The sequence below is a fragment of the Anser brachyrhynchus genome, assembly GCF_964034855.1.
Source record: "Anser brachyrhynchus genome assembly, chromosome: 5".
Classification (NCBI taxonomy): domain Eukaryota; kingdom Metazoa; phylum Chordata; class Aves; order Anseriformes; family Anatidae; genus Anser; species Anser brachyrhynchus.
The window spans coordinates 57,327,556-57,339,963 of NC_137699.1; the positions used below are offsets into that span (position 1 = coordinate 57,327,556).

At 47.6% G+C, this 12,408-nt stretch overlaps 1 protein-coding gene across 8 annotated transcripts in view; it reads left to right on the forward strand.

The window, feature by feature from the left end:
• Positions 1-12,408, forward strand: part of CEP170B (centrosomal protein 170B) — a 57,031-nt gene that overhangs the window by 3,261 nt on the left and 41,362 nt on the right. For all 8 annotated transcript variants that reach the window (XM_080592816.1, XM_080592814.1, XM_080592812.1 and 5 more), the window contains one exon: positions 9,409-9,498. In XM_080592816.1, coding sequence (XP_080448942.1) covers positions 9,409-9,498 — 90 coding nt within the window. The remainder of the gene's footprint in view (positions 1-9,408; positions 9,499-12,408) is intronic.

Genomic DNA, 12,408 nt, shown 5'->3' on the forward strand with positions numbered 1-12,408 from the left:
TTAATTGGATAGTGTGGATCGTGAACCACTCTGTACCGCATGGAGTATTTCATGCTTCTTTGCAAGTCTGAGCTGGCTTGTCGGTGTTGCGTGTGGACTGGCAACCTTGTGACGCTGCACATTTGTCATGCTCTTTTCTACAAGGTAAACAAATTGGGATTCCTGGAGGAGTCAGCAGTATCTCTGAGAGGGATGCAGTTGTATTTGGGGGCTTGTAGGTGGTGATGGTTCAAAACCTCCTTAATTTTTCAGACTGAAGGCTCTGGATTGTCGGTAAAATCCAGCTGTTTCTGTTCAGGGGCTGAATTACACGTGACCCTTTATTAATATATCAGTTTATTGTCTCCAGTAATAAAGCTTTTTCTGAGATCACGTGAATGGTCTCATTTTGCACAGCACAGCACATTATTTTCCTAGCCGTTTGCTTATAAAGATGTTTGCCAGAGCTAACTTGGGCTCCAAACGACATGACTGTAGTAAGACTCAGTGCAGAAGGGAGACTGCAAGCACACACTTGATATCCAAGCAAAGTTGTGTGTGAGCAGATGGAGGATGAGATCTAAAATTAGACTTTTTTTTTTTTTCCTTCTGTGACTGTCCGTGTCACAAAATTGTTGTGCAGACTGGCACAATCATTTGTCTTGGGGAAAGCTTAAGGAGTAGGGGGGTTATCAGAGCAGATGGACAGAGCTCTCGTGGCAGTGTTTGTACCTGTAATACTCCTGCAGTGTTGACACTGAAACTGTGTGTTCACTGCACGGTTATTCTGTATACGTATATTTCAAGAAGCTGGCATTTAATCCTCTCAAATGCACAATTGGGAACAGGCTGGCATTGTCTGGGGAGAGAACTGGATGACCTGGTCATTGTTTTTCATCTCTAAGATTATTTCTGCTTAGTGATTTCATTGTGATACAGTTTGTGGTCCCCTGTTGAGACCTTGTGTATTAGCGTGCAAACATACAGCACAGAGATAAGCTGTCCTTGTCCTGGAGAGCTTGCAGTCTTGCCTTTCACATTTTACAGTTTTAGGAGCATCTCGTCTTTAGGCGTTTTCTTGGCTGCGTTCCCTGAAGGTATCAGATCCCTAAACAGCAAAAAATGTCTTTGTCACCAAACAATCAAGCCTTAGTTTCCCCTGTGTTTACTTACTTCATACAGGTACTAGATTTGCTTTCTAGTTAACAAAGAGGTTAAGAAAACCATAGTCTTCAAGCTTAAAATTAAGTAGATTTGATAGCGGGGAAACAACCTGCCTTGAAATCCTCTGTACCTACTAAGAGGATTAGAAATATTTTAAATATTTTAACAGCATTGTAAAGCTCCTAGTACAAGAAAATGTGAGATTTACATTGGGTTTGAACATTAGGGCTTGGGAGGCAGTGCCATGCAGTGTAATTTGGTGTGTGCACAGTGTTACATGTAGCAAGGGCTTCATTCTGCCCTGTTCCTGATAACAGTACTCGATTTCCTTTGTATTCATTGGCTCCCTTCAGATAAGGCAACAGCAGGAGTGTGGACACCCAGACCTTCACTAATGTGCACTAGCATGTTTTTACATGAAGCTTGATGGTGGTAGGAAATAGCTCTCTGAGCGTGTTTACTTGTTTCTTTATCTCTTTTTTTTTTTTTCCACCCAGGAGTAAGATTTTATTTTTTTTTGTTGTGTTGACACTGTGGAATGGAGTAACTTCCTCCCCCACCAACATTTTTCCTGGGAAACATAATTGCCGTTTTTATCAGCTTTGATCACTCGCTTAATGTGATGGATATTTACTCAGGCTACATAAACATTTTGCAAATTCCAAAATTTCACTTAACCATTTAAACCTTCCGCTCTGCCCCTAAACAGGGCGTCTTTGAAATTTGTGCTGTGTGTAAATAGTTAACTAAAATGAAAGCAGCATCGCGATTTCCTTGTTTTTTGTTCAAAAGAGGGATATTTAATGGAAAATTTGAGAAAGCAAAATATTTAACCAGTGTTCCCTTGAGTGTTTCCCTCCCTGTAGGGCAGTGGCTTGGGCATGCCCTTGTCCTACGCTGTGAGTTTGTATGCGTGAGCGTGAGTTACAGCAGGAGTAGGTGCAGATGGCCTGATGCGCTCTGGTTTAGGTGTTGCCTTTGTTCTGCCCGTCAGTTTTAAGACAGCTTGGCACTTCCTATTGTGAGCCTCTGCTTTCAATTGCTTATAACTCTGCTAAACTCTGTAACTGGTTGAGAGGTGAGTTTATGTTCCAGGTGTCTGTTTCAGGCAGCGTGCTCTGGCAGAGATCAGCTCCCTTCTGCAGTCTTCTAGGAGAACAAGACTGAGGAAAATGCTGTTTTTTTTTTTCCATGTGAACTATACAGAAGTATGTTTAACCCGTTCTTTGAAGTTTTGGGGCTGTAGGGCTTGGGGGGGGGGGGGGTGGCGTTTCTCAAGAGGGAGCTCCCAGGTCGGAGGTGATTGATTAGTCTTCCTATCGAGAACCTAAATGCCTTTGGCAGCGCTCCAGGCCTCTGAACAACGTTGAAGTTTGCGTGCTGTCAGCGGGGACTGGTGAGAGGCTGTTGGTTTTGGCAACATCACGTCTGGGAGTGAAGCTGGTGAGGGGACGGATTGGAGGACAGAGCTGTCACGGGTGGGGCAAGCAGGAGCTAGGTGCGGGGATGCACAGGACGGGAGTTCAGAAGCAAGAGCAGCTGTGCTAGATTAAATCAAGGTGCATCTAGCCCGGCGTCCTGACTCACAGTGGTCAAAGCAGCTGTCGAGGAAAGCTGCTGGAGTACTCGCTCAACCTCCTACAGTTTATGTTTCGGGGAGCCGAAGGCCAGCTCTCCGCGTTTGATCGGCGGATTTCTCCTCTCTGACACCTCCCCAGCAGGTTAAGGCCGGGCTCGGCACGGAGGTGCAGCGAGGAGGTGGCCGTGTGTGTGCAGGGGGAGAGGAGGAGCAAGGAGCAGGGAGGCAGCAGGGCTCCGAGGAGTGGTGAAAGCAGGGCAGAAGCGGCTCAGTGTACACGACTACTGAACAGCATCTCCCTTAGGCCCGGAGCGGACTCGAGACTTGTTTTCATTCTGGTGTCAGCAAATAGCTGTGAAAGCTACTAGCCAAGCATCTGTCACTGGTCCATATGGGACGTCGCATGCTGCTCATGGTATCAATTAGTCCGTTCAAGTATGCTCAGCTCACGGGCCCCTACCACAAGTCCGTTTTGCTGGCAAATTGGATAAATGGTCACTTGACACTGCTTGGATAGACGTTTTCCTCTTTTTTTAGCTTGTTTTGGTAAAAAGCTAGGCAATTGTAAGCATCCCAGGCGTTGAAAGAACATTCCTATGGCTGCTACGTCAAGTGTTTATAGCTGCGGCGCAGTTACGACACAGCAGCGCGAAGACCGCCGGTGCGGTCCTGCTCTGCCCCTGTGTACGCAGGCGTGAAGACGCAATCTGCCGCCGCGTCCTTCCCAGAGATTCCCTACCACACGAGATCTGTTCCCTGTTCGGGGCGCGTGGTGCACCCCGCAAACGGTGCGGTGCGTTGTGAGCTCTGTGTGTATGTGACTGGTGGTCAAATGAAGGTTTCGTTGACCTGGCGTACCCTGCCTTCCCTGGGCTGTAGCTAATAACACGGTGTCTCTCCAGCGTAGTTTGGTAAGCGTTTACATACACAGGTGGGAATAGATGCGGCGTAGTTTGCCTGCGCCAGGAGGAAGAAGTCGGCACGAGCTCGGTAGATGTTTTCCCTGATGCTTCCAGGTCAATTTGCTGCTGTGCAGAAGCAGCATCCCTCCATCACCAAGGTGTCTTCTGCACTGGGAGCTCCCCGTCAAAGTGATGGGGGACCTCTGCTGCCTCCAGCCTCCCTCTCTGTGGAGGCACAGGGAAAGCTGCAGTCGGGGCAGGGCTGTGCCCTGCTCGTGCAGTTCTGCCGCGGTTATCTGGAGGGTGTAAACCAGCACCTAAGTCAGTCCCTGGGCGTTAGAAAGTGCAGCGATCCCGAGCCGTTCATTCATTAGGTGTCACAAGGGAAGTAGGTGTCTGGCAGGCAGGAGGGAAAGGATCTAGCCTTGGGAAGGCTCGGCTTTCGGGCAGGCAGTGCTTCCAGGTGCTCGGGCAGCAGCTGTGGGAGGGATGCGCATCCCGTATTTCCAGCCCTGGTGGTGTTTGCTTGGCTCTTTGCCTCTGCCGTCGTTTTCTCCTAACGTGAAGCTGATGGGAGGGCTGCGGCTGGCTGGGGAAGCGTGGTGTAGGAGGCTGGGGGCACGGCAGGGCTGGCAGGCCTGGGAGGGGAGGTCAGTGCCAGAGGCAGCGCGGGGAGGGGAGGCTTTGGCACTGCAGGCAGGGGCTGTGAGGGCTGTGTGGTGCTGGCGAGGAGCTGGAGGGAGGGTTTGTCCCTCCTGGGGGTGGGCAGGGAAGAAGGGGACCCTGCCCGTGTCGGGAGCTGACCTGTACTCCAAGGCCTTGATCCAGGCAGCAGCACGCAGCTCAGCTGTGCTGTGAACATGCAGGCTGCTCTCCCACCAGAGGCGATGCTCACACATTTTCCCTGTGCGGCGACACAAAATAAAGGGGAAGCCAGCCCATCTGCGGGCTGCCTGGTCCCTGCCTCTGGGGAGAACCTGCCCTTGGGTCGTTTGAGCCTGTCTTCCACTGCTGGAGAGAGGAACGAGCAAGCAAAAACCCATTCTAGCCCAAAACAACGGGTTAAATTGTTATGAGGACTATGCCAGCCTCCAAATCCCTTTGCCAAGCTGTGGGGATTATAGTTTCATTTTCCCGGGGGATTTCTTTCTTTTGTTCAGTGCCTTATTTTTGCGTGAATACTCAGGCCCCGGTCCTGCCACGGATCCGCTAAGCAGATCCGTGATCTTAACTGCAGCACAGCTGACAGCAGGAATCTGCAGCTCGGAAACTGCAACGTGAGGTCAGCTCCAGCGTCGAGGTGGCTGCACGTGCTGAAGAGACGTCGGTGTGCTTGTGCAGAATCGTGCAGAAACCAGCATGCGCCCCTGGAAGCAGTCGGTCTGCGGGGACGTCTCATTGCAACCGGCCTGAGGCAGGATGGAGCGTTCACAAATCGCCGGTGTTCTGGAAAAGCACGGAAGTGGCCAAGATGCAGAACTCTTGTGAAATGTGTCGTGGTGAAAGAGGGAGACCCAGTGGCTATAGCTGTCATTAAATATTATCCAGGGTTTTACTTTTGAGGAGCTAAAACCACGCTTGAGGCCAGTGCGTGAGGATATTTTGTTGTTATTTAAGTTGGCTCTGCGTGCCTACCTCCCAAAGTGGGGCACGGGGAGAGGTTTGTATTTCCTTACTGGGACACTTGTGCAGAGCACATTACTGGCAGAAATGTAACCTGTTCAACGTGGAAAATATTCAAGCAAGTGTTTATTGCATGCTGCCACCAGAATGCTGCAGCTATCTTCTGCCAGACGTGCACAACAGACTGCAGCTAGGAACAGGGAAGCTGCTCTTGTTTGTTTATTTTATCTCCAGTACCATGATGCCTCACAGCGCTGGCGGGGCTGAGGTCCAAATCTCAACCCCGAGCAGTAGGTTTTTGCCCATGGTAATTCTGCTGGGGGAAAAAAAACAGCATCTGTATCTACGTAGACAGCTGAGCTGCATCTGCTCCCCGACCCTGTGGGGAAACGCAGGCTGTCTTGCTGTATTTTTTCATCCTGTCTTCCTAAGCAGGTCTTGTTTCCCTGTGGATTTTGCTTGCTATCTCCCTGCAGCTCTTGGATTCATCCTGAGTATCCTGCTGTACGTATCAAGCCCTTCCCCAAACACAAGGCTGTAGATGATGTTCTCTTTGCAGCGCACGTAGCTGATGTGATATTTACTTCGCTGGAGACTCCTGCACGCTTCTAAAGCTGCTTTTGCTGTTGCAGCGCTAAGGAGGAGCTTTGGCTGACCTGATGCGTGCAGTTGTGAGGATCAGAAGCAGGCTGCCTGCCTGCACGTCTCCCTGGGGGCTGATGCAGGATGTTGGTACAGGTTTGGGGCTGGCAGACCAGGAGGTGCCATTCTTACCTAGGGTTTGGAGGTGCCTCCTGTTCAATGTCATCCTGGAGGAAAGTGTAACTGTAAAATACCTCCGTCTTCAGATACGTGCAGCGTGTGCGTTTCGTCTACTAGGTATTTAAAACATGATGCACTGGAGGTAGCGTGAGGGAGAAGCGGGACAGCCTTATATTAGGAAGTGATTTGAATGTCTGGAAATGCAAGCCCTGGGTGAGTTTAGTGTAGTAACAAATCAGTGTCCATGTTCTCCCCTCAGAGAAGCATAAATGTTGTTAATCAGACGAGCACACGCTGTGTTTTCCTGAGAACTGTTTTCCTTTGATAACAAGTCTAGTGTTGGGACGCGGCGAGAACGCTGTTGTTTGGGTCCGAGCAGAACCGAAGTGAGTCTTGCCGTAGCCGAGGAGTGCTGCTGTCCCTGCTACAAGTGCTTTTCTGGTGAAATGGAGTCACTGTGAGGGTGTGCTGGTTATTTTCTGCCTTTGACATTTGTGTATAGGCACTTCAGCTGTGTTATTTTTTTTAATACACTTTATCACACATTCATTTTGTGTTTTTTTTTTTTCCCCGACTTGGACCAGCATTTTCTGTCCAAACATGTGGATCAGCATCGCCTTTTGATGCGGAGGCTGTGACTGAGCACAAGCAAGGCTCACTGTCTGGTGCAAAAGTGCTTTTGAACGAAGGAGTCCTCTTCTTGGGATTCAGTCAGCTTCATTGCAGCTTTTCAATTTATAGATCCCTAAAATCCTCCCAGTGGAGTTACAGATCTCTGGCAGGTCTGCACCCGTGGACTGCTCTATGACGTGCACAGACTCAGGTTTCCTGACTTGCTTTCCGTGATTTAAGGGTTCATTCATTGGCAACCTCTGGCTTGCCTGACTGAAGTGACTTCACCAGGTCTGTTCTCGTGCCCTCGTCTGTTGCTGCCCTGGTGGCTGCTCAGGCTCTGTTTGGAAGTGGGGTTCAGGCATCAGTTTTGTTCTCCTCTCCGGGAACAAAAGCACCGCCAGCCTCCGGGTGGCTGCTGTCGCTGCAGGAAAGAGCAGCTTCTTGTAGATGTGACTGGTGTTGAAATAAACCACACCTGGGTTCTCCAGAGTGACCTTTGGCAAGTCTGGCATCAAAATAAACAAGGTGCAATTTTAGTTATTTTAAGTTGAGTTTCCTTGGAGACGGGCCCTTAGGAACTCCTGCTGCCAGTGCTTGTGATGTTTGCTGTTTTAACATAAATAAAACTGTGAAAATTCATCTCCTCTTCAAAAAAAGATGAGATTTCACGGAGGCGTGATCTGTGTAACAGTTTGCCATGTTCCTAACATGCTCTTTAAAGCGATGCTAGGAAGTTTCAGGACCACGGCACAAATACAGCGTATCATTTTACCTGCTTTTGCAAAGGGCAATCTTGAATACAGATGAAACTTGCGTGAAAGATGGGAAATTTTGACATAAATCAGTTCCTTTGGTGACCTCTGCTTTTATATAGGGGAATATTATGGTGCTAGAATATATCTCTGTCCCTGTGGGATGACCCTTGTCTGGCTTGGGACCCCAGGGTGTCTGTAGTCCGCTGTTGTAAAATACAAGAGTCCAAAGGCCGTGGTAACTTGCATCAGGGTCAGATCTAGGGCAAACTGAATTTTTAGGAGACAGCTGGTTCCCTGAAGACTCTTTTTAAATGCCCTGTGGCTTGGTGCAAGGTAAAATCTACAGCAATTTTTATTTTGGGTGAACTCTCTTTTTGGGGTAGAAGACTTTCTGACCTTGGAAGTGAACTAAAGGGATTGCTATGCCTTTAAATTCAGTTGATCTTTAAGTGAGTTTCTGTGACGTGCCTTAAAAAGCTAAAGCAAGCACTGCTGCACCTATTCAATGCTCCCTCCCATCCCACTGGGAACAGCGGTGTCCAGGATTTTGGGTAGGTGAAGGACATGGCAGTACCTTGTGTCTGCATCCGCTCAGTGCAGGCAGCACCCCTGTGCGTGGCTGTCTGAGTCCTGCAGGATGTAACGTGGTTATAAACGTGCGTCTCTGGTGAAAGGGGGGACTTCTGCCCATGCTGCGGGCAGGGATGGTCTTCCCCCTCTGTTTTGTAGGTAAGGTGCAGGGAGCCCTCCTAGGAGCCCAGCCTTCTGGGACCTGATGTTTATCAGCTGTTGGGGTATTACCAAATCTGCTTCCCATTGCCATGGGAAGAAGAAATTCCTGCTAATGCTTAATGGGTTGTCAAGAAAAACTTCTGTTTTCATCAAGGAATTCCCCTGTAAGAGTCTTTGCCCCTGCATGCCTGCGAGGAGGTATGTCATGGCTCACTGAGAGCGGTGCTGTGGAAACCTGCGTGTTTGTACCTGGGGAAAGGGAAGGACTTATTTTTCACTGAGAACTTCTTGGTTGATGCCCAGGACGAGGACGATGCGCAGGCTGAGCCTGGCTTGTCTCCCTGCTTTGGTAGCATGCCCTACCCTTCCCTGGGCTGAGGTAGCAGGGAGGTGTCAGCAGTACATGCACGCGCTGATGGATGGAGTGAGTAGTGCCAGTGACTGCTTCAAGCCAAGATGCAGACAGTCTGGTGTCTTCATAGCTGTGACGCTTATGCTGTGTTTCAAAACTGCTCAGAGGTTTTAACGTTTGTGCCTCAAAACGGTCTGACAGCATTTCTCCCGAAGTGTCATACTCTGTTTCGAAGATAAGATGTGTTTGGTACGTGTGCGTCGTGACAAAGCCGTTGGGACCAAATCAGTCCAGATCAGTGTCCTCAAAGTTAGCTTTAAATTTCATTTTTTCTAGTTGCTTTCTCATCCCAAGTTAATTAACCTCCCTCCAAGTTGGAAAACATGTTAGAGTTTAAGTGAACTCCAGCACACGGTCCTGGGAACAGTGTACATCATGAATAAGTTTGGTTTGTAACTTAAGAAAACTGTGTATATATATATATATATATATATATATATAATATTTCCCTTTGAAAGATAGGAAGAAATCCTCCCAAATAGAAAGTCCCTGGTGATGAGGCCACCAGCTTCAGCTGGTGAAAATGGAGCTCTTCCAGTTCACGCGGGCTGAGATGATGCCCCCAGGCTTTCTATTTGACTGGTTTGGTTTTCAATGTGCATTTATATAATTTACTGAAGTGCTGGCATAGTCTCGACAGCTTTCCATGACTTTTTTTTTCATGTAAATAGTGTATTTTCTTCAGTGAACTGTTTACATCAACCATGGAAGTGTTTACTCTGTGTTCTTTGGTTATTTATAGTAGCAATAATATTTAATCTTTCCTGCTTTTTCCCCTTTCTCCCCCTGCCTCATATCAAGTTAGTTTCATGTCTAAATGCTGCTTTGATTAACAGCGTCTCTTCTGCCTGGCTGCTCTCACGCTCATTGTGCTTTCGTTGCCAGTCCCGCAGTGTCGATAAGCAGCACGCTGTGATCAACTACGACAAGGAGAAAGATGAGCACTGGGTGAAGGACCTTGGGAGCTTAAACGGCGTAAGTATCAAACCTCCCTGCTGACGGAGGTGAACACGTGGCGTGCTGAGTCTGCAAGTACTTGTGCATATATTTTACTGCTAGACCCTTCTGGGGGTCTCACTGCAGCCGTTTGCATGGATTAAGTTATGTACAAAATTATTTGCAAGGCCTGAGACAGAGGTCATGCAGTATCTTAGAAGAGGAAAGCTTTAGTAAATATTGTATTATTTTTTTCCCCTGTTATTCTCGGTGCCCTTGCAGAGCTCTTCAAGGCTCACAAAACCATGGTGCTTCTTAGGAAAGGGCAGGAAATAAATTCAGTCTTGTTTTGGGGATGTTAACATTAAACTGGTGAAGATTCTGGAGCAGCTGCTCAGTATGAGCAGGGTGACCTTTTAGCAATTCAGTTGTCGGTGTGTGAAGTGATTTATGGGATGATGAGCCTTTTAATTTCTTTGGGGAGAAACTATTTTAAACCACCTCTTTCTGATAATAAAAACTGCTATTCCACCTGCCTTGATTTGTGTTAAGACCGAGGGATAGCGTGAGCCCAGAACGGGGAGTTGAGCCTACCTGAGTCTTAACCCTTGCTGTGCTCCTGAAGCAGGCAGTAGTGTTGGGCATTTTGGTGAGGCTTTGTCCACCTGAATTCTGTGGTTGTTAAGTACACCATGGTAGTTAAAACTATTCTAATATCATAGCATGCCCCTTTCGAGTTCCTTCTACATACCGGTGGAGGTATTGCTCTTCTGAAACAGGCCTAAGCTAGATTCACATAATTGTGTTCACAGTGTTTGTGTGTTCACAGAATTTTACTGCCATCGTTGTTTTGGGTTTAGAAACGGCAGCCCTCCATCATTGCGACCACAAAAACACTGGACGAACCCAGAAATTTGTACAAAAACACATGCTGAAGAAGGCAACAAACTTTCTGCCTCTTCTGGCATCTGAAAACAGCTAGAATGAGTGTTAATCCTCCTCAGCCTGGTAGCTGAAAGCAGAGAGCCCTGCTGAAATGTCAGGATTTCTAGTGGGATCCCTGATTCAAAACCTGTGATATAAATTGCAGCTGAAAATTCTGCTTGCAGAAGGGGAAGGCTCGTATCACTACTTCTTTCTTCATAGGCTAATGAATTTATAGCATTTTAGTAATAGGCTTGCGCTCAGAGGGGTGGTGGATTAGAAGCAGTTACGGCAGTGCCTGTCTTCTACAGCTGGACAAACAGACTTCTGTGGGAGAGGTGGTTGTGGCCAAACTGAATTTATTTTGTGTGAAGTAAATAGATCCTTAGTTGGAAATTTAGGTGAAAACTAAAGAAATTCCTCTTGGGGACCTTGATTTAAATTCCTTTTTCAGCATTTCTTTTTATTTTGTATTTATTTCATGCTTTTATCAACAATGCATTATATGACTGTGTAATTTAATTCATATTATTTCCAAAATGTTTTGTATTGTTTTATTATAATTCTGCGTTCTCTAAGTGTCTTTTGATTTTGAAGATAGCATTTCTGTCTGTAACAAGCAGTTTCCATGGGTTATTTTACTTTAAGCGACCACAGACAAATAGGTAACAACATCAAAATGGATTTTCTTGCAAACTTCTGTTTCGCAGAAAATTCAACAAATAATTTTTTTGTTGTTGTTCCAGATCTGACTGTTGTGGAATTTTAAATATTAAAAATTTTCTTGCAAATAGAAATTGCATGTTTTTTAACCAGCTTCGCTGCTTTTATTCTGAAATTAAAGGCCTCTTCTCCAGCTCTTCTGTAAATTGCCAGGCAGCTGGGGGCTGTTGTCTGCTGAGCTTCTACCTTCCTGCTCTAGCATTTATTTTCTCCCCTCTGGTCAACGCTTGGTTTTACCATGGGTGTTTGACTTGGCCCACATGAGAAAACAAAAGGAGGAAACTGTGCCTCAGTGGTGAAAGTGTGTCAGTTCATTTTGTAGCACAATTTTGATTCTCTAAAACGGAAAAATTTTGGAAGCTGGAATTGTATGGAGGCTGCAGAGACCCAGCAGTGACTTCCAGGTCTGTAAGGCTGGGCGAATCCTTCCGTGTAAGATCAGGTCACTCCTGGTGCCTGCAGCAGCCCAGGTAAATCCGATAGCACGCGGGCTTCTTTGTGAAAGGTGTCCCTGAAAGCCTGATTTGTTCCTCCAGTGTTCTGCAGGAACTGTTCCTTACAGGGTCCCCTCAGAGTGCAGGCATCTGAGACATCCGAGGCATTTGTTCACAGCTGTGAAGTGCATTTTTTATACCTTTATAAGGATAATTTAGTTTCTTTGGGCCTCAATTAACTGTCTGGAGCATAGGGAAAAAACGAGCATGTGAATCTCTTGAGTGAGAGGCCTGTTGTGCTGATAATGGTGTCTTGGACAACGGGACCTCAGACGCTGTGGTGATTCCACAAAAAATGCTTGTTTTCCTGTGTGTTTTCACTTCCACTTCCCTTTGTGATAGGCTTAGCTTGTTAAATTACCCTGCCTAGGGCTGGTGTGAGTCTTGTTTGACACCCAGCGGAGAGCTGATTCCCAGCTCCGTAACCGGAGCAGGAATTGCCGCAGCTTTACTGCTGCCCTCGCTGCCTCACGTCAGGCTGCCTGACTTCAGGCACCTCGTTCACCTCTGCAGGTCGGGGACTAAAATTTCACTTGCGGCTGGTGGAAAGGTGGATCTCCCCAGAGGTCCCTTCAGGGCACCTCGCCTTGAAGCATAATTGGGGTGCTCGAACCAGCCGATGGGAGCTGCTTTTGGTGGTTTACAGGGGGCTTGGCTGACAGGCCGGGCTGCTGTGAGCTGGCGCACCCCTGTGCGTGTGGCACCGCTACCAGGCGGGCCTGGGTGTGCTCCAGGAGCCCCATCCCAAAGAGATGCCTTACCTCGATACACCCTCTGTCAAAACCCACTCCTGTGCTTCTTCCCTGTA